At 59.6% G+C, this 19389-nt stretch overlaps 2 protein-coding genes across 4 annotated transcripts; one reads left to right on the top strand and one right to left on the bottom strand.

Moving 5' to 3' along the window:
* Positions 1-1805: 1805 nt before the first annotated feature.
* Positions 1806-9070, bottom strand: CCDC159 (coiled-coil domain containing 159). Its single transcript, XM_067560360.1, has 12 exons — positions 9031-9070; positions 8410-8502; positions 7758-7791; positions 7169-7257; positions 6699-6780; positions 5849-6044; positions 4949-5016; positions 4308-4384; positions 3905-4011; positions 3246-3325; positions 2782-2925; positions 1806-2428 (listed from the first exon to the last, which is right to left on the bottom strand). Exons 1-11 carry the CDS (start codon positions 9064-9066, stop codon positions 2795-2797), a joined length of 993 nt encoding a protein of 330 aa, XP_067416461.1. The 5' UTR covers positions 9067-9070; the 3' UTR covers positions 1806-2428; positions 2782-2794.
* Positions 9071-9306: 236 nt separating this feature from the next.
* TMEM205 (transmembrane protein 205) lies at positions 9307-11830 on the top strand. 3 transcript variants are annotated; one of them, XM_067560443.1, is made up of 5 exons: positions 9371-9423; positions 9976-10070; positions 10592-10710; positions 10900-11063; positions 11487-11829. In XM_067560443.1, the coding sequence occupies exons 3-5, from the start codon at positions 10611-10613 to the stop codon at positions 11787-11789; spliced, it is 567 nt and encodes a 188-aa protein (XP_067416544.1). In that variant the 5' UTR covers positions 9371-9423; positions 9976-10070; positions 10592-10610; the 3' UTR covers positions 11790-11829. The 3 variants fall into 3 exon arrangements, with proteins under 3 accessions (XP_067416545.1, XP_067416544.1, XP_067416546.1); XM_067560444.1 differs by lacking the exon at positions 9976-10070 and having other exon boundaries at positions 9307-9423; XM_067560445.1 differs by lacking the exons at positions 9371-9423; positions 9976-10070 and adding an exon at positions 10214-10235 and having other exon boundaries at positions 11487-11830.
* The last annotated feature ends 7559 nt before the right edge of the window (positions 11831-19389 follow it).

The following is a 19389-nucleotide window of genomic DNA, read 5'->3' as shown; positions in this document are numbered from 1 at the left end:
CTGGGAATAAAACCCAGGTGTCCTGGCTCCCAGCCCCCCACTCTGACCACTAGGACCCAGGAGTCCTGCCTCCCAGTCCCCCTGCTCTACCCACTCTATCTGCTGGGGCATACCCAGCATCTCGCACAAGCAGGGGCTGCCGTGCCCGTGTCCCATCACGAGCACGTTCGTGCGTGGGTCGCAGGTGTGCAAGGCGCCCCATAATGGCAGCACGTGGCCAGGACAGTTATGAATCCATGCCCAGGGTCCTGCCTAGGCAGGCCCGGACGGGCATCTGGCCTGTGCCGCTATCGTGTGTGGCCTCTGCTGAGAGCTGGCTGCAGAGTCCTGGGCCGTGCAGAACGGTGTGTTCCTTAGGTGAACCAGGGCACCTGGGCTGGGGGGGGGCGGGGCGTTGCTGAGTTCACACCGCCGGGAGTGAGAACAATCGCCATCTTTCGCCCCAGCCCCGCCAAGTGTTGGTGCACGACTAGAACAAGATGCAATGGCCGGAAGCTGAAGCCAGACAAGTTCAAACTGGAAACTGGGTCCAAGAAGTTGAAGAGAAGAGGACTGAATTTCTTGAGGGCCGGGGTGGATGGCCCATCACATGGCATCTTTGTCGCGACTGGACGTCTTTCTAAAATAGCCCACGCTAGCTCAACCACCAGATACGGGCTCGATGCAGGGGAGCCTGGGTGGGAAGGATCCTAGGGCCTGTGTTATGAGGGAGGGACGACCAGTCTTAGGCCTAGTCTACACCTCAAAAAAAATTGGATCGACTTAGCTACGTTACTCAGGGCTGTGAAAAATGCTCTGCTCAGCACCAGTATGGTCAACCTAACTCCCAGTGAGGATGCAGCTCGAGGATTCTTCCATCAACCTAGCCATGGCCTCGCGGAAAGCTGCTTTCATGACATTGACGGCCCCTCCTGGCGACGTAGAAAGCGTCTACACACCGGCTCTCCGGCCGCCGAGCTGAAGCGCCATGGCTGTGGTGCAGATGCGGATCGAGGAATGCTTTGCAAAAGGAAGGTGTGAAAACAAACCCAACCCAAGAGGGAAAAGCCCCAACCAGGATTTAGTAGAGCAGAAAATGCGTCAGCGAAGCAGCAATAACATCTCAAATGTCAGAAACGTAACAAGGATCGTAGGATATTTTCAGAAGGTTGAGCCCAGTCAATAATTCATGGGGGCTGATGGGAGGGAAGTCATCGTAGAACACGGGGAGGAAACTGAGGACTGGGCAAATGAGAGATCACTGCCAAATAACCAGGGAACAGCCCAGAGGATTGCAATGTGGCATGGTGAAATCTGTCTGCAGGCGGGGCTGGGAAGAGGCAACCCACTGGGGCTGAAGCAGTCCAATGTAGATGGAAAATACAAAGATGTCTCGCTCCGGGTTGGAAATGTTGTTGTCTGGGGCTTGGAAGCAGTTGGGCCCAAAATGCACCACTGAGGTGAGACAGTTCCTGGGATGCTGTGTCCAGTTCTGGGGTGCGTGCATCCAAAAAGGCCGTTGGACCAGCAGAGAGGGCTTCAGAGAGGAGCTACCAGAACGAGCCGCCCACTGGAAAAGGCTCCTTTGGAGAGACTCAAGACGCTCCAGCTCTATGGCTTAGCCAAGAGAAGGTTAATTGGTGACTTGATCCCGCGCCAGCTGCCCCCACCCTGCATCTCAGTGCCCCCCCCCACATCCTCCCAGCCCCCCCTTCACAGGGTGTCCGTCCCACTCCACAGGAGGTCAGACTAGATGATCTGATGGTCCTTTCTGGCTGTAAACTTAGATCGATTCACTGCAGAAGGGTGTCCCTGTCTGCGAAGGTGGCTTAGAGAGTGCAAGAAACCTGGCCGTCGGTGCACACTAGGGGGCGCTGTGCTGTGCAGTGTGCTGGGGGCTCAGTAGGGGGCGCTGTCCCCTGGCACAGTGCTGACCCCTAGTGGCCGCAATGAGCGCCATGGGGGCTGGGCAACAGAACAAACTACCTGGCCAGGACGCCTGGGTCCTCTCCCTGGCTCGGGGAGGGCAGGGTCTGAACAGAGCAGGGAGAGCCAGAATCTAGGACTCATGTGTTCTAGTGCCAGCTTCCTGAAGGGAGCGGGGTCTAGTGCTCAGAGCAGGGGGATGGGAGCCCGGACTCCTGGGTTCCCTCCCCAGTGCTGTGAGAGAAGAGGAAGGCGCTCCACCTCCATGGACTGCAGGGCATCACGTAGGGAGGCGCGCACACATTACAACAGGCCGGGCGGAGGCTGTGATCACTGCCTGTCAGGGACAGGGGATCCTCTGGCCAGGCAACTCTCCCCTGAACTCCCCAGACCCGGCCCCAAGGAGCCGGGCACCCCGGAAGGCCCCCAGGCCCAATCGCTCTCAAGCAGCTCAGTTTAATTCTGTCTCATCTATAGGTCCAGCCCCCCGGCACCGAGGTCCCAGACGGTCTCTGCTCTCAGCCTGGGGAAGAGAAAGGAGGGCAGATTAGCGCGCCGGCCCTTTAACCGTCCCAGCACAACAGTCTCAGCTGCAGAGACCCAGAGGAGGGGGCACCCGTCTTGGAATGGGGTGGCCGAACGCCTGGGTTCTCAGCCTTCCCCCCATGGCAGAAGAGGGGCTGCAGAGATTGGAATGGGGCGGCCGGACGCCTGGGTTCTCAGCCATGGCCGTGCTTGCCCCAGGCCTCGTCCCCCAGGGGGTTTCAGGCACAAGTCACTTTTAGTTCTAGGGCAGGCGCGTTTCCACGGGGGTTTTGCCCTGGCTGGTCCCAGCAGAGCCCAGGCCATGCAGTGGGGTGGGAGTGGGGGTCTCACCGGCATGGCCCCCCTAGGGGCAGGGGCCCTCGCAGGAGCTGCGGTCCGAGCTGCTTTCCTCCTGGCACAGGCACAGGGCCGGCTCTGCGGCGGGGGCCGGCGGGCTGGCCGAGATGGACACGCGGTGCCGGCGGCTCCTCCGGCCTGGCAGGGCAAGAAGGGCGGGGGCTGCTCAGCAGGGGGTGGAGGGAGATCTGGGGGGGCGCTGCCCAAGGAAGCTTTGACACAGAGGGATTCCCAGCTGGTGTGTACTGACCCCACGCATCTCCAGCGGATTTACCCCAGTCCCCCATACATCCACCCCCCCCAAAACCTCCCATCACCCACCGACACCCCCAGCCCTCCACATCTCACACTCACCCCATCCTCCCGGCCTTCCCCCATTTCACACCAGCCCCCTTCACCCCCTTGCCCCTCCACACACCTCACACCCAGCCCTGTTCTAGGGCCCCCCGCTTGCTCACCTGTGACCCTCACCGCCGCCTGGGCGTTGTTCTGGAGGCTGCAGTTGGCCATGGAGTTGCGCAGGGTGTTGACGGCCGACCTGCGGGGAGAGACCCCATTGACAGATCCCCCCACACTAGGTGGATGTGATGGGGCGGACAATCTGCAGGGCTGAGGATCCCCTGGTGACGGAGGGAGCCCTGCGCCAAGACCAGCCTGGGCTTCTCTTCAGCGCCCTCTAGTGACCGGTGCGTGTAAGAAGATAACGACCTACTGCTGCCGCCTGCTCACGAAGCCGCTCCGTTAGCTCTGGCTTCTAGCCCCACAGGGCCCTGGGCTCAAATCCGGACGCAGGCAGGGAGGTGGCACATCCGTGTTTTGCTGGCAGGTGCGGGGGGGAAGCGAGACGTGGAAGCGACAGGCGGCGCTGGGCAAACGAGGGTGATGCAGAGAGCGCTGGGGGCGCCGTGCTGCAGGGAGTGGGGGTGGAGGCTCAGTGGGGGGCGCTCTCCCCGGGCAGTCAGTGCTGCCCTCCAATGGCTGCACTGAAAGCCCGGGGGGGGGGGGGCATAGAGTGGGGGAGGGGGCTCCAGCATAGCTCAGTGTGGAGAGGGGCTGGGGGACCGGGAACTGGTTGGCCTGTTCCCCAAGCAGCGAGCACCGGCCCGCCCATCCTTACCATATATCATTCAGCTCCTCTGTGACCAGCCTGCCATCTCTGCCTCCACCCACGGACTCCGGGGCACCCTCTGCGCCCGGCCCCTTGACCTTCAGCTGCGACAGGATCTGGGGGGAGAGGAAGGGGCCGTTCCAGCAGACGTGCGATTGGACTGCAGGCGGGTTAAGTAACGGAGCAAGCCGTTCAGGCAGAGAGAGCTGCTACTCGGCCTGGGAGGCCCCTCGCCAGTAGCCCCAGTGTGGGGGGAGGGGATGCTGTGCTGGAGGCTCCTGGCAGCCTGGGCGATGGTGGGGGAGAAAATTACAGGATGCAAAGTGCCTGATTTGTGAACGGAGGGCAAAGGGGGAGGAGCATCTTGTAGCCCCGCCCCTTTCCCTCTTCCTCCCCCGCCCCCACACCTCACCTTTCTGCATTTCACTTGATTCTCCTGCATTTTCTTTATGCTGACCAGGTTCTTGGTTATATCGTCCTCCTGATCCTCTGTGGAAGAGAAACACCAGAGCCCCCAGTTCAGGGTTCCCTACACCCCACCCAGACCCTCCCAGAACAGGCCTCACTGTTAACCAAACTCCCAAAATGGCGCATCTGATGGAGTGGACTGTGCCTCAGTTTCCCCACCAGGAAAATGGGGCTGATGACACAGACCTGCCTCCCAGCAGGGCTACAAGGCAGAGCGCACGGGGGACCCTGTGGTTAAGGCACTGGGCCTGGGAGGCAGATCTCTGATTCCCTGAGAGAGTGTGGTGTGGTATGGTGTGGTGTAATGGGGGGGGGGGGGGGGGGGGGGGGGGGCGGATTAGACTGGGAGCCAGGACTCCTGGGTTCTCTTCCCAGCTCTACCACAGGCTCATGGTCTGAACTTTGTGCCATTCCCTTCCCTGCTTTCCGTGCCTCGGTTTCCCCTCCAGACAAACAGACTGACGCTGACCCAGCTGGGAGACGGAGGGCGCTCTCGAGGGTGTATTGTGCCAGGCACCCACCCAGGGGAATTTTAACCCGTAGACAGCTGGGGGCAAAGAAAGAGCTCCTCTGCCGGGTACCTACTCAATTTCTGATGGATCCTCCTCATCTCACCTTGCACTGACTCCAGCTCCTCCCAGAGGAATTTCTTGCTAAAAGAAGACAAACATCAACTGAAAGCCAGAGGCTCCGGCGCCATCACCCAGGAGGGGCTGGGGAAATCCCCAGAGTAGGAGGATCCCACCAGCACGTGCTCCGGCTACCCCGGGAGTGACAGCCTGGGCCCAGGGCAGTCAACCAGTGGGGAGAGGAGCTACTGAGGAGGGAGGGGCTACCTGGGGAAGAGCCATCGAAAAGGGGCCCATCTGTGCCTCAGTTTCTCCTCCCACCCTTCATCTGGTTAGTTTTGGGGCAATGACTGTCTCTCACCAGGCGTCTGCGCCCCGCCTGGCCCAACGGGGGTTGTTGTCGTGCGAGCAGCACTCCTCTCTCATGTATGGGTGGGCGACGGGTGAATGGGGCGGCTGGGGGTGGGGGCCGGTGCTGGTGGTTCAGGCCCCAGGCTGGGACTCAGGGGATCCAGGCTCAACTCCCAGCTCTTGCCTACTGACTCCCTGCGTGATCTTGGGTGAGTCACTGCCCCTGCCTGTGCCTCAGTTTCCCCCATCCCGCCAGAGGAGACCATGATCTTCCCTTTCTCTGGGGGTAAAGACTTCAGTGCAGAGCCAGTCTCTTGCTCTATGACTGCAGGGCCCTGAACTCGGTTGGGGTGGGGGAGGTGTGCAGCACCTGGCACAATGGAGGTCCCGCTTGCCCACTCAACACCATCAGGGTTAGCAGAGGAAGCCGGAGCCCTGGGGCAATATCCGCTCTCTCCTTTACTGCAGCTGGGCTAAGACACCGGGCTGGCAGGATCCTTCCCCGGGGTCAGCAGACTGGGGAGCCCCCCTTGCCTTGGAACCAGCCCCCCAGCCCCAGTCTAACCTCTCCAGGATCTCCAGGGACAGGTTCTCCAGCGAGTCCCCCCTCTGGATCATGCGGTGGTCAGGGCGCTCCAGCAGAGCCTCCTGCAGCCCTTCCACCTCCTTGGCCATGGCGACCCAGACCTCCTGGATCTTCCTGTCCACCAGCCGCTCGAACATCTCTCCCTGGGCCGGGCTGCAGGCTCGGCTCATCTCCTCTGGGGAGAGCAGGGGGCAGGCAGCGGGGGGGCGCTTTAAACCACACTATAACATTACCACATGGTTTGGTGGGGGAGGATTTGGACCTACTGATGGGGGAGGAGCTATAGAGGAGGAGGGAGGGGCTATTGATGGGGGAGGGGCTAGTTGGGGAGGAGCCAGAGAGAAGGGAGGGGCTATTTGGGAAGAATTTACTGAAAATGTTCTAGGGGGAGGTTTTAAAAGGGGAATTAGGAGCCTAGTGGCCCTGGGTGCCTTTGACAATCCCAAGCCTCCTGGGAAATGATACTGGCTGGGCTGGAGGTTCAGGCCCTGTGCTGGGACTCAGGGGATCCAGATTCAACTCCCAGCTCTGCCACTGACTCCGTGTGTGTCCTTGGGTGAGTCACTGCCCCACCCTGTGCCTCTGTTTCTCCGTTTCTACAACGGGGATAATGATCTTTCCCTTGTCCCTCTAGATGGCAAAACCTTTAGTGCAGGGCCTGTCTCTCGCTCCGTGACTATGCAGGGCGCGATCTCAGACGGGAGGGGGCGTCTGGCCCAATGGGGGGGGGGAGGGCCTGCATAATCCAAACAAGGACAGGAGATAATCCCCTGGTCTGCAGAGCCCTCAGCTGGGGCAGAGCCGGCTCCGACAGGGACTGAACTCGCACCTTCCAGCTGCTGGATCTTCCGCTGCTGCAGGCTGCTCTCCTGCTCCAGCATGGAGAGCGAGTGGCTCAGGGCTTCGAAGGCCTGGCACAGAGATACGCAATAGACGGGGTTAACGGACCCTGCCACCCAGCTTGGTTAATTCCCAGGGCCTCTGATTGGAGACTGACAGGGCCTAGCGCATGGGGCACGAGGCCGGGCATCCGGACACCTGGGTTCTAATCCCAGCCCTGGACTGAACTTGCTGGGTGGCCTTGGGCAAGTCACTTCGTTGCTACGGGCCTCAGTTTCCCTCCTCACCTTCTGTGCGTTTAGATTGCAAGCTGGCGCAGGGGCGGGCTCTCGGTAGGTATCTGCACAGCCCGCGGCCCAATGGGGGCCCTGTGCAGTGCCCGGCCCAATCTCGGTGGGGAACCCGAGGCGCTACCGTAATGCACGTAACAAATCCCCCCCACCCCCATGCTGCGGTTACCTTTGCCTGGGCGTGGAGTTGGCTTTTGATGATCTCCAGCTCGTTTTTCAGGATCTTCTGGGAATCCGGGAGCCTTGCCTGGATCGTCCCTGCCACAGGAGCGAAGGCGGCTGGGGGTGAGCGGGGAGCTGGAGCCGGCAGGCAATGGAGCCCGAAGAAGGGCTTAAAAATGTGCATAGCCTGCATCTCTGCGCTGGCATAGGGGGTGGATGGGGGTGTAGCCGGGGCGCACTGCGCTGTGACCATTCCCTGCTCCCCAGGGTACAGAGCACAAGTTAGAGCAGCCCTGAGGCTGCTTTCCCTAACACCGATGTCTGGACAAGGTCCCCTCAATCCCATAGTCTGCCTTCCCCTCCACCTGGCCTGGGACGCTGCCACTCAGCCTGACCCCAGCGGGGACCAGCCCAAAGCCAGCTGATCTGCCCCCTAATGGGGCCCATCCCTGCTGTCCCTGCCACCCCGAATCAGGGCCAGGGATCTGGATTCCTTCCCCATCCCCACGCCCACTCGCTGCCCCCCAGGTCTAGTGCCCCCCCCCCCATCCCCACAAAGGATCAGGCAGGTCTGCCCCCCCCCCCATTTGTCTCACCATTTGTCTCGAAGGTCTCCGTCTCCCGCTGGCTCTGCAGGGAGGGGATCAGAGGGGGCTGTTAGCCTCCACCCACTGCACTGCTCTCCCCATTAGCCCCTGGGAGCACTGGGGGGGGTGGGATTCCCTCGGGGTCTGAGTAATTGAATCCGCCCATGGTGATGGAGGCTGGGAGTGGCTCTGGGGCGGGGAGGGTGAATCCTGCGTCCCTTGGGGACAGACAGGGACCCCATTGTCACCAATGCACAAACCCTTTTATAGGTGCTCTCGGAGACCAGAGGGGGTGGAAAAAGCCCCCCCTCCCTGGACTATCCCTCTGGGCAGGGGGGCTCCCAGCTGGTGGGAAGCAGCATAGGGGGGTGGATTGGGGGCATGCCCAGAGCTTGGCCGTTTCCCTGCTTCCCAGGGCAGGGCACGAGTTGGAGCAGCCTCGAGGCTGCCCTTGATGTCACCAGAGATGTGAAGAAGCGGGTTTAGAGCCGTCCCCCTCTGTCTCAGCCCCCCAACAAGAGAGGGGGTGACGGGGACCCCGGCAGACTCAGAGTCCCCAACGCTGCCAATGCAAGCCGCTGGCCGGCACGATGGGGGCGCCGTGCTTTCTAGCAGCGGGACCAGGATTCGATTCCGCCCCCAGCGGCGTGGAGTCACGCACCAGCCCTGCGTCGCTGCTGGCTCTGGATACGTAGCAGCTGGGTGTATTCCCCCTACTCTTCTCCTCCTTGCAGACCGTGATCAGAGTGGTCTCCTGGAAACGAAGGCAGAGAATTCAGCCCCCCACATAACCCCGGCAGCCCCCCTTCCCCTAGGAAAGCTGGGGGGGGGTATCTGCTCGGTTTGGCAACAGAAAGGGAAGGCTGCATTGCAACCTGCCTCTTGCGGCGACCTGTGCATTGCGTAACCCACACGTCTGCGTACACAGGGCAGCTGGATCACCTGCAAAGGGCCGAGCGTGGAGTAGCAGGAGGCGAGAAAGCGGGGCACTGGCAGAGCTGGGGGGGTTGTGGGGCGATGGCTGGGATAGCAGGGGGCTGTGGGTCAGGAAAGAGGGGCACTGGCAGCGCACGGCTGACACCAGGCCCTGTCAGAGACGAGATACCGTGGCACACGGGCCCTGGTTTGCTCTGAGGCCAGGGGGTGGGCCCCAGTGCAGCGATCCCGGTTCACCCCGCACCGGGGCAGGGGTGGGTGGCCCCATGGGTCTTTGCGGGGGCTGCGCTCTCTAGGGGCTGGGGTGATGAGCTGGGTCAGGGCTCAGCCCTGCTGGCCCCACTACCTTGCTGGTCAGGACCTGCCCCTTGAGTGCATCCATCACCCCCGGGTCTCTGCCCCACTACCCAGGGGCCCACGTGGTGGCCCCAAAGCTGGGGGGGGGAGGGGTGACCCATCCAGGCCCCCACCCCTGCGTGTAACAAAAACAATCACAAAGGCCAAGGGGCGTGGCTTGCCAGCCCCCACCCCTCCCTTGCATGACGTCATTCTCTCCCCCCCTCAGCCCCTATTGGCCGGAGCGCCTCTTGGGACGTGATTGGGCAGGAGCCAGGAAAGGGGTGGGGCCTCGAGGGAAGGGGGCGTGGCCAGGGCGCCCATGTGGTTTCCTAAGCCGCACCGCCAGGTTACGCTGCTGACCTGAGCCCGACCCGTGCCCGGCCGCTTGCGGGAAAAGGAGGTACAGCGCCGCGCCCCCATCTCGGGACCGGGCCGTGGAGGGGAGGGGGGATTGAAGGAGAAACAGGGGGAGGTGGGGGGAGCAGAGGGGTGTGGGGGGAGGGGTACAGAGAGAAGGGCACCGGGGGGCTCCCGGGTGGTCCCTGGCTTTGCCTCCCCATCCCTGGACCCTGTGCACGGCTGCGAACCTTCCGGGGCTCGACCGCGTCTCCCGGGCGCTGCGCCCAGCTCGGGGGGGCGGGGAGGAAGCAGGACTCCTGGGTTCCCTTCCCAGCTGCGTGGCTGGCTCGACGCGGAACCTTCGCCCTAGAGTCCGGGGCGGACGCAGGCATAGAACCCAGGCGTCCTGACCGCCCCACACTCCCCGTGACGGGGCCCAGGTGTGTCTGGTGCTCCCCCCCCCCCCCCGATGATTATCAGGCGGGGGCGGGGGGCAGCGTTTCTCCATCTGGGCCACTGGCTGTGGAAGACGTGACCTTGCATCAGGCTTCTGCCCATCCCCCCACAGCCCTCCCCACCCCGCCCCCCCTTATCTCCTCCAACCACTTTCCAGTCCCGGGGCAGGTCCCAGCTGTTCTAGGCCCTGGTGCCAGCGACTTCGGTGCAGCAGCTGCTCGGCCACCTTCACCCCCCTCTCGGGTCGGTCTGGTAAGTCACTGTCTCGCACCGTGCCTCAGTTTCCCCATCTTTCCAATTGAGGTATGATGACCCTGCTGGGAGGGCAGCGTGGTCTAGCAGCTAGAGCCCGGCCCTGGGATTTGGGGAAGCCAAGTTCTGTTCGCCCAGCAGGCTGGCGGCAGGGCTGGGAACTTGGTGAGTCGCGTCCCTGCTCTGTGCCTCAGTTTCCCCAGCTGGAAAATGACCTCCTTTGTGAAGTGTTTTGAGATCTATGGGTGGGAAGAGCCAGGGATTGTTTTATTATTTGTCTGTTTAGACTGAGCTGTTAGGGCTAGGGGCTGTCTCTGGCTGTGTGTCTCTGCAGCGCCCGGCTCAGCGGGGCCCTGATCTCAGCGCAGAATAGCCTCAGGGGCCTGGATCTCAGCCCAGGGCCTGCCTTTGAGACTGCACTTATGCGTGGACTCGCCACTCCGCAGTGACCCAGAGAGCGCCGGAGGCAGCTGCCCCTGATCCCAGAGCTCACTGTGGGTTTTGCCCCCCTCTGCTTCCAGGTGTGGAAGCGCAGCAGAGATGCCAATGGAAGGGGATCCGAGCAGCCTGGCCAAAGTCGCCCAGCTCTTCATCCTCTCTCTGGCCTGGGGGATGCAGATATGGGTCACCTTCATCTCAGGTGAGATGTGCTGCCTGGGTCCCTGGGAATAGAATCCAGGAGTCCTGGCTCCTAGCTCCCTGCTGCTCTAACCACTAGACTCCCCTCCCCTTCCCACAGCCGGGCAGAGAACCCAGGAGTCCTGGCTCCCAGCCCCGTTGCCCTAACGCCCTCTGTGTGCCTTGATTTCCTCCTCTCTCTCTGGCTCAGGGTTCGTGCTGATCCGGAATGTGAGCCGACACACCTTCGGCCTGGTCCAGAGCAAACTTTTCCCCTTCTACTTCTCTGCCCTGGTGGTCTGCGCCTTCCTCAACCTCTGCATCTTCGCCTGCTACCACCCTCGAGAGCTGCTGAGCACCTGGGAGACCCTGCAGGTATCCTCGCAGGCGGCTCCCGCCCCTTCCTGCCCTGAGAATGGGAAAGCGGCGGACGTGCAGGATGCCTGGGTTCTGTCCCTGCTTCTGGGAGCCGAGTGGGGTCCAGTGGGCAGAGGGGGTGTGTGGTTTGGGTGTCAGAATTCCTTGGATCTATCCCCTCTTGGAGAGGAGTGTGGTCTAGGGGGGTTTGCACAGCAGGGGGCTGGGTCTCAGGACACCTGGGTCCCCTTCCTGACTCTGGGAGGGGAGTGGGGTCTAGTGATTAGAGCAGCGGGGGATGCCTGGTTTCTATCCTTTCAGTCCACCGTACCCCGCTCTCCCCCCAGAGCTGGGGAGGGAACCCAGGCGTCCTGACACCCAGCGCCCCACGCCGCCATCCCAACTGTTTCTCTCCTCCCTCCCTCCTCCTCCCCCCCGCAGGGCATGCTCTATTTCGTCTGCCTCCTCTTAGCCAGCGTTAACGGCCTGGGCTTTTCCCGGGCCACCACCGCGGCCATGTTCCGGATGCACGCCATCGAGCGGGAGCATGGCCTCGGCGGGGAGGTGGGGCTGGCGGCCCGGCGCGAGGCGTACCAGCAGCTGCGGGAGAGGGACCCCAAGTACCGGGACGCGCGGCAGATCTTCTTCAAGCACCATGGCCTGTCGTCCTTCTGCAACCTCGTCTGCCTCACCTGCAGCGCCTTCAACCTGCTGTGCCTGGCGCTGCATCTCAGCAGCCTGTAGGCCAGGGCCCTGCCCGTGGGAAGGGGGGTGCGGGGTGGGGGTGGCGGGGTTGTCTTCGGGGGCCCCGCCCGCTGGGTGGGCTGCAAGTATTTGATTGGGCGAGGGGCTGGGAGGTCCTTGCCCCTCACCGGGGTCTGATTGGGGTCTCTAATCCTATATCCCATGCCTGGCACCAGCTGGAAGTTGATGTCATAGGGGCAACCGACTTGGTGACTCAGCAGTGCTTTTCCCTGGGTTCTCTCGCTGGCTCTGGGAGGGGAGTGGAATCTAGTGGTTAGAGCAGGGAGGGCTGAGAGTCAGGACTCCTGGATTCTATTCCCAGCTCTGGGAGGGGCGGGGGGTCTCGTGGGTTAAAGCAGGGGGGCTGAAAGTCAGGACGTCTGGATTTTCTCCCCAGCTGTGGGAGGGGCGTGGAGTCTGCTACTCCGGAGCAGCGAGGTAAACTAGATCTCTTTATTTTTTTTTTAAATTAAAATGAAATCTCAGAGCCAGCTGAAAAGCTGCTAACATGTGACGTCAAACCGGCTGGGGCTGAAATTCATCCTTGTGACGAGGTCCCCAGGCCTCATTCACACCTACCCCTTTCAAAGGGCGCTGTGGGAGACGGATCCCCATTTCCCTTCGGAAACACGCCCCTCTGCTGGGAGATCATTGTTGTTAGCTCTCTGGAGGCAGCAGCAGCAGCTGAGTGGGAGCTCATGGCACTGCATCTAGACAAGAGCTTAGCTGAAACAGATAAAATATGGGGAGGGCAAGTGACATGCCCAAGGTCACCCAGCTGGCCAGTGGCAGGGCCAGGGAATAGAACCCAGGTTTCCCACTCCTGGTTGACTAGGCTATGCTGCCGCTTATCAGAACCTCTGCAGGATTTACTAGTGGCTATACAGGGCGCTCCGCTCTGGCTGCCCGCCCCTTCCTTGCGGAATCTCGGCTGGCAGAGATCGAGACGCACATTCCATGGGCCCTTAGCCCTGCTTTTTATTTCAATTTTGTACTGATCAAATGGGAAGAAACCTGTGAATGAAATTAATCTTCAAATGGTTTTCTGCGAGGGGAAATAAATCGCTCTTGTGTGTCTGTGCAGTGCCTTGCACAAAAGGGTAATAGGCCATGACAGGGGCTCCCAAATGCTATTGCAATAGAAATAATGAATCATTTTCTCTGAGCTGCTTTTCTCTTCCAAAGTTTTCCACTAATAAAGGACTTGTTTACAGACACACACGCAAAGAAATAGCGTCAAGATTTATATTTTATGTCCCAGGCTGGAATTTTTCCAATGCTGCTCTGGGAATTTGGCTTTTTCTCCTTTCTGAGTGAGGGAAAAAGTTTATTTTTCATTTTTCTTGGGGGCGTGGAGAAGGAACTATTTTTTTTTTAATGTAGGGGTTTGGTTTTGTGTTTTGTTTTTTTTTTTACTGAAAAGTCTTAGCCCCCAACCACTGGCAGTTTTTGGGTTTGGTTTCAACAACACACCTGCAAAGTGCTGTCGGAAATGGACGTTTGTTGTGTTGACACACTAGCTGTTTTTTGTTGGGGGGAGAAAAAATAAGCTATGAACAAAAAACATCAGCCATCTGACGTTGCACTAACCATCCAAGTCCACTTAAATTTCTGGCTGTCTGAGGGAGGGATCATCTCTTTTCACGGTGTACATACACCGTCCAGCACCATGGGGCCGGGTGTGTTGCCTAGGTGTTGGTTCAATACACCTGATAAAAATCCATGCCTGCATGATGGGTCCTGAACTCTTCGAAAGCTGGACCCGAGTTCTTTGAACAACCCAGACTCCTGAAGGCACTGGAGCAAGCTGTCAATGTGCTTTTTGCAAACCCCTCCCTGAAATGCAGCTGCCTCTGGGGTGTAGCGGGGCCCGGTGGCACACGGCAATGTGGCAGAATGTGGGTGGGTGGGGCTCAGTCATTGGGATTTGGTTTAAATGTCCTGGGATCTTTAATGATAACCCCAAATGGAGTGGAAGACAGCCTGGCGGGAAGAATGTCTCCTATTCTTCACCGCTCCTGCAGGCCAGCTTGGCCCCTGATCATGGCAAAGGCTACGCTCACTTGGCCACGGGGTGGTGTGGGTTGTCCGAGCATTACCCAGCCTGCTGAAGGTGTGGGACGCTTGCAATAGACATTGCCATGTTAATAGTGCCGTCTCACAGCCTGTTCGCCCCTGCCCCGCCATGTGCAGCACCCCTTGTTACCACCGGCAACGTTTTCGGTCGCACCAACCTGGAGAAACTGGGCCTCTGACTATATCGCTTTGGGGGGCAAAACCCGTGGGTCGTGTTCTTCCGATAAGGACTGATGGACTTGGCGATCGGAAATGAAGTTCTCGGGCTTGCGTTGCGGAAGGATTTTTTGGGCAGGTGTTTTTCACAGGGTTTAGTTTCTTCCCTTTTGTTTTTTAAAAAAACGGGTGGGACTGGTAAAGGGGGCGAAACTTGATTTTTTTTATTGTCCAGTTTGGCCAGGGGCGGGGGAAAGGGAAAATTTCAACACCCCCCTCCCCAAATTGCAGTAGGGAGGAGAAATAGTCACCCCTTTGATCTCCATTGAGGAAAGGGGTGGAGCTAGGGTGTCTGGTTGCTGCAGCAACCATCCTGCAATTGGTTCAGTGAGCCACGCCCATTCGAGGTGTTGCTTGGTGGTGCCCTGTCCCCCTCTAGTGGTGGCTGGAGGTTGAGCGGGCTCCAGCTGTGGCTAGCCGCTGGGTCTTTTCGCTCAGGCAGCAGAGCCTCATGGTAGAAGATCCGGCACTCCCTGGTTCGATTCCCACTGCTGCCATGCACCCCTGGGTGCAGCGTTCCCTGGGGCAGGTCCCTGCTGGAGTGGGGCAGCCTGGATGGATCCTGCCGCAGGGCTGGGCTTTCAGCAAACTGGCTGCTGGGGCGTTGCAGGTGGTTGGAGCTGGCTGGGGTGGTTGGATCTGTTGGGTTTCCTCGCAGAGGGGACCAAGCCGTGCTGGAGCCCAGGGGATCCCCGACAGAGGGGAGGTGTTCTGTGGGGCACCCTGGCTTTGCAGTGAGACCCCAGCCCGGATCGCAGCAGGAGGATTGCCGGAGGATCCAGCCCGGTTCTTGGCTATGCTTGGGTCCCTCTGCGCTGCCTACAGGGGCCTTAACATGGGCCCCTGAGACTCCCCCCTGTGCAGGGAGACCTAGTCAGCTGGTGGGGGGCTGGTCTAAAGGCCCTGCCCTCACATTGGGCCCAGCTGTAACCTGTGGATGGAAGGGCAGATCAGGGGTGTGGCCCGGGTGCCCTGTGCTGGTGTTTGTCCCTGCCCCCCAGGGTCCATAGGGGGTGGATCAGAGGCGAGGCCCGGGTGCCCTGCACTGTGGCTAGTCCCTGCCTCCTGGGGCCCAGAGGGGAGGCAGAGAACGTAGAAGTTGTTGCACATAAACAGCCTGTGGCCAGCTTTCCTCTGGCATTAACCCTCTGGCTGCTGGGTAGGGGTCAAGCAGCATAGGTGCCTTGATGCCCGTTCCCACCAGCCAGGGGCCTGGCTCAGAGGATGGGTCTTTAATTCTGCCCCTGCCCATGAGCATCACTGGGCCTTGATTTCACCATCACGCCTTCAGGCAGCACTAAGGGAGCGACTTCCAGGCCAGTCTGGGCACTGGCTGCAGGCCGGGGCGTGGACAGGGGCTGCATTGCAGGGCTGGCGCAGAGAGACGGCTCAGCAATCGCTCATCCTCCCTGGCAGAGCCGCCGGAGGGCTGGCTGCTCGTGCTGGAGAAGAGAAACTGCAGAGGTTTAACCGGCTGTAAACAGCCTCAGGAGAGGAGCTGAGGGCACAGAAAGCAGGGGGCCTGATCCCCTGCTGGTGCAAAGGGGATCACTCTACGGAGGGAGAGGGGGATCACTGGGGCCAGATCCTGGTGGAAACGATGCACAGCTCCATCGGGGGACTCAGCACTGCTTCACGGGAAGGTGATTATCGCCATTGTACAGATGGGGGAAACTGAGGCACAAAGCGGTTAAGTGACTTGGCCAAGGTCACACCAAGCAGGGAGTGGTGGGGCAGGGACTTGGACCCAATTCTCCCATGGCCTAGGTGGGTGCTCTAACCACTGGGCCATCCTTCCTCTCCGAAGCAGCCTCCCTGAGTCCCCTTGGGTAAGTCACTTACTATTCATTATGACAACAAGGAGAACACTGCACGGACCCTGACCGAGATCAGGGCCAGCCAAGATCGGGGACCCACTGGGCCAGGCTCAGAATGACAGACAGTCCCTGCCCTAGTAAGTAGGCAAGGTAAGTATCTTCGTGTTCCACATGTGGGGAAACTGAGGCCCAGCACGACACTGTGACTCCCCCCTACAGGCACACAAGGAATCAGTGGCAGAGCAGGGGCACCAACCCACAGCTCCTGATTGCCAGCCCAGCATCTTAACCACATGGCCACCCTTCTGTCTCACCGGGGAACCACGGCAGAAAGAGGTTGCAGCAACTGACCCTGGGGAAGGCGATAATGAAGGAGGAACTCGCTCACTCGTAGCCCCGTCCCCTCCTGCCCTGCAATCAGCTGGCACTTGTAAACAACCGTGTGAGCCTAGCCTGGATGAAATGTGCCAGGAGATGGCAGAGCTGCCAAGAGAGGCAGCATGGAGCAGTGGCTAGGGCATTGCACCAGGGCCAGGACTCCTGGCTCTGGGAGGGGAGTGGCGTCTAGTGGTTAGCGCAGGGCAGCTGGGCGCCAGGACTCCTGGGTTCCCTCCCCAGCTCTGGGAGGGGCGCGGGAGCTAGTAGCGCCTAGAGAAGGCAGGATTGGGCCCCGAGACCTAATTCTCCCCTAACCCCTCCCTGCATATGGGGTATGCACAGAGGTGGTTGGAGGCAGCCTTATCTTCGAGCCACCTTCCTGTTCTCCCCACGCTGGGTCCTGTCTGATTCCCACGCTCAGGGCTGCTCCAACTCCTGATCTCCTGACAACAGCTGTAACGCAATGTGCTGCGGCCCCCCAGACCCAGTTTCACACCAGCTGGGGAGGGCCCCTGCACAGGCCGCAGAAGTGGGGGAGGACGTTTGAAAGGGGCCGATCCTTCAATAAGAAGCAGCCCTTGACTTTATCAGGAGCTCCCTCCGCAGCAGGGAGGTCCCTCTACACCATTTCCTCCCATTCAGTCACAGCAGAGGAGCTGGGCTGGCAAGCACTTTCCTGGCTTGCAAAAACGTCCACACTAGCGGATTATTCTCCTGTCCCAGATCAGGACAAAACATTTAAATCTCCAACATTTTCCTGGGCTGAAAAAGCCTGGGGGGAAAAAAATCACCTCGGGCCCATCCAACCGTTTCATTTGGACCGTTCCAGAACACTTTCACTTTGACCGCTTTCATCTCTCTTTTCTCTGCTGCGCGTCAGTTTCAAATCCAACCATCCTGTCGACCCAGGAAACCCGAATTCTTGTTCGGAAAATGTCCAGACGGGATGTTTGGCCAGTTGGAAAATGTTTTTTTTCCCTTCAAAATTGCATAAAAAAAAATCAATAAAAAAACCCTTTCCTGCGAGAAGTTTCAGTCGGTGCGAATGGGTGTTTGCAGAGGTGGAAAAAAACCCAAGTTTTTGTGGAAAAACTCCCGACCAGCTGCACGGAGCAGCTGTTCCCAGCTCTCCAGGATTCAGATAGGCCATGCAGCATCTGGGGAGCTCTGGACTGGCTCCGTTAGCACGTGCTCTCTCTGGTGCGAGAATTTCTTAGGCCTGGCCCCAGCTATAAGGAAGTTAGAAGGGGTGGGGGAAGCGGCAGAGTTTGGGATCCGGGAAGATGTAGGAGCAAGAGGGCAGCTTGCAAACTGCATGGCCAGTAAGGCTCCTGCGTTCTAGCGTCGAGCTCGCTGGCTCCTTTGCGTTGTGCAAGGTTGGTTATGATGCAAGGGTTTGTCATTCCGCATTGCTTGTTCTTAGAGCAATCGCTTCTTCCTCCTTCAGCGCACGCTGTTGACACAAGAACTCCTTTCGCTGAGGCTAATAACCGCAGTGTATTGAAACGGGCTTGCAAATTGTCAGCTGGCATTTACATTTCAGGGGGCTTTTCCGGGTTCTGCTGGCAGACCAGGAGGTCTGTAAGGAAGCGTGGAACCTGGGCCTAGGCAGGGGGCTGAACTGGCCTTCAGGGAGCAGCCTGCTTTGTCTCTCTCTGTTTTTTAGTCTTGGGTGTTAGCAGTCTGCTAAGAAACGAAGTAGCATCACGCCGCACCCTTCCAGCGAGGGTATTTTATGTTTTTGTCTAACTTCTCTCTGGGAGCGCCAGGAACATCACCACCACCAGCGCCAAGGGACAGAAGTTGGTTCCAAATGTTTTTTAAAAAATTCTTTAGAGGGGAAATGGCTTCCCCCCTGCCCCCCTCAAGTGGATCAGAACTCAGAATTTCCCGCCAGAAATCCAGGCGTTCTGAAATTTCCGGCTGGCCCGAGTCAGAACGAGACATCTTGGGGGGGTTTCCAAAAATTTTCTACCAAAACGCCTTGGCAGTGTGTTTTCTGGGCCATGACTGGGCACTACCGTAATACACCCAATAATGTACAGTGCCCTGCACAGTGGGGTCCTGGGCCAGGACTGGGGTGTCTCAGCACTACCGTAATACACCTAATAAATAACAATAATAACGTTTGATCCTGAGGACATAAAAAATTGAACTGAGCAAAAACTGTCCCGGCCGTGTCTGTGCCGGCCCGGCACGCGGGGGGAGGGGGGCCTTCAGCTCGGTCCGGTGTCTAGCGACTTCGGTAACAATGGGCTAGATCTTCCGGTGGAGTAAATCGGCATCAGTCCAATGGAGCAATGCTCATTTACGCCTGATGGAGATCTCCAATGGAGCGATGCTGATTTACACCAGGTGGAGATCGGGCCCCACTGACTGCAATGGAGCAATGCTGATTTACACCAGGTTGGGATCAGGCCCACTAACTTCAGTGGAGCGATGCTGATTTACACCAGGTGGAGATCAGGCCCCATTGACTACACTGGAGCGATGCTGATTTACACCAGGTTGGGATCGGGCCCCATTGACTGCACTGGAGAGATGCTGATTTACACCAGGTTGGGATCAGGCCCCATTGACTGCACTGGAGCGATGCTGATTTACACCAGGTTGGGATCGGGCCCCACTGACTGCACTGGAGAGATGCTGATTTACACCAGCTGGGGATCAGGTCCCATTGACTGCATTGGAGCGATGCTGATTTACACCAGCTGGGGATTGAGCCCCACTGACTGCACTGGAGCAATGCTGATTTACACCAGCCGAGGATCAGGCCCCATTGACTGCACTGGAGCGATGCTGATTTACACCAGGTGGAGATCGGGCCCCATTGACTGCACTGGAGCGATGCTGATTTACACCAGGTTGGGATCGGGCCCCACTGACTGCACTGGAGCGATGCTGATTTACACCAGCCGGGGATCGGGCCCACTGTGCGGTACTGCCCGGTCCTGGCTCTGATTTCTCCAGGCTCCAGCCTAGCCGGGGACCAGCCCCCCCTGCTCCGGCGCAGTCACTCCCTCTCCATTCAGGTCCGTTTACACCTGGCCCTGCTTTTGCTGGCGCAAGGCGCTGTCCGGACCGCCCCGCCAGCCAGACGCGGGAGGCGGGGC

This window comes from Emydura macquarii, unplaced genomic scaffold (genome assembly GCF_026122565.2).
Source record: "Emydura macquarii macquarii isolate MOO-44397 ecotype Brisbane River unplaced genomic scaffold, CSIRO-AGI_Emac_v2 contig_2292, whole genome shotgun sequence".
NCBI lineage: Eukaryota > Metazoa > Chordata > Testudines > Chelidae > Emydura > Emydura macquarii.
Note: the sequence above shows the minus strand (reverse complement) of the source record. Positions and strands in the feature narration are given on the sequence as shown.

Excerpts from the sequence above, each read along its gene's own strand:
- CCDC159 (XM_067560360.1), bottom strand. The coding sequence starts at position 9,066 with ATGGATGCACTCAAGGGGCAGGTCCTGACCAGCAAG. Across the intron at positions 6,045-6,698 it reads GAAGATCCAGCAGCTGGAAG|AGGAGATGAGCCGAGCCTGC; the intron begins GTGCGAGTTCAG and ends TGCTCTCCCCAG. Across the intron at positions 5,017-5,848 it reads TCCCTGGAGATCCTGGAGAG|CAAGAAATTCCTCTGGGAGG; the intron begins GTTAGACTGGGG and ends GTCTTCTTTTAG.
- TMEM205 (XM_067560445.1), top strand. The coding sequence starts at position 10,611 with ATGCCAATGGAAGGGGATCCGAGCAGCCTGGCCAAAGTCGCCCAGCTC. Across the intron at positions 10,711-10,899 it reads ATGGGTCACCTTCATCTCAG|GGTTCGTGCTGATCCGGAAT; the intron begins GTGAGATGTGCT and ends TCTCTGGCTCAG. Across the intron at positions 11,064-11,486 it reads GCACCTGGGAGACCCTGCAG|GGCATGCTCTATTTCGTCTG; the intron begins GTATCCTCGCAG and ends TCCCCCCCGCAG.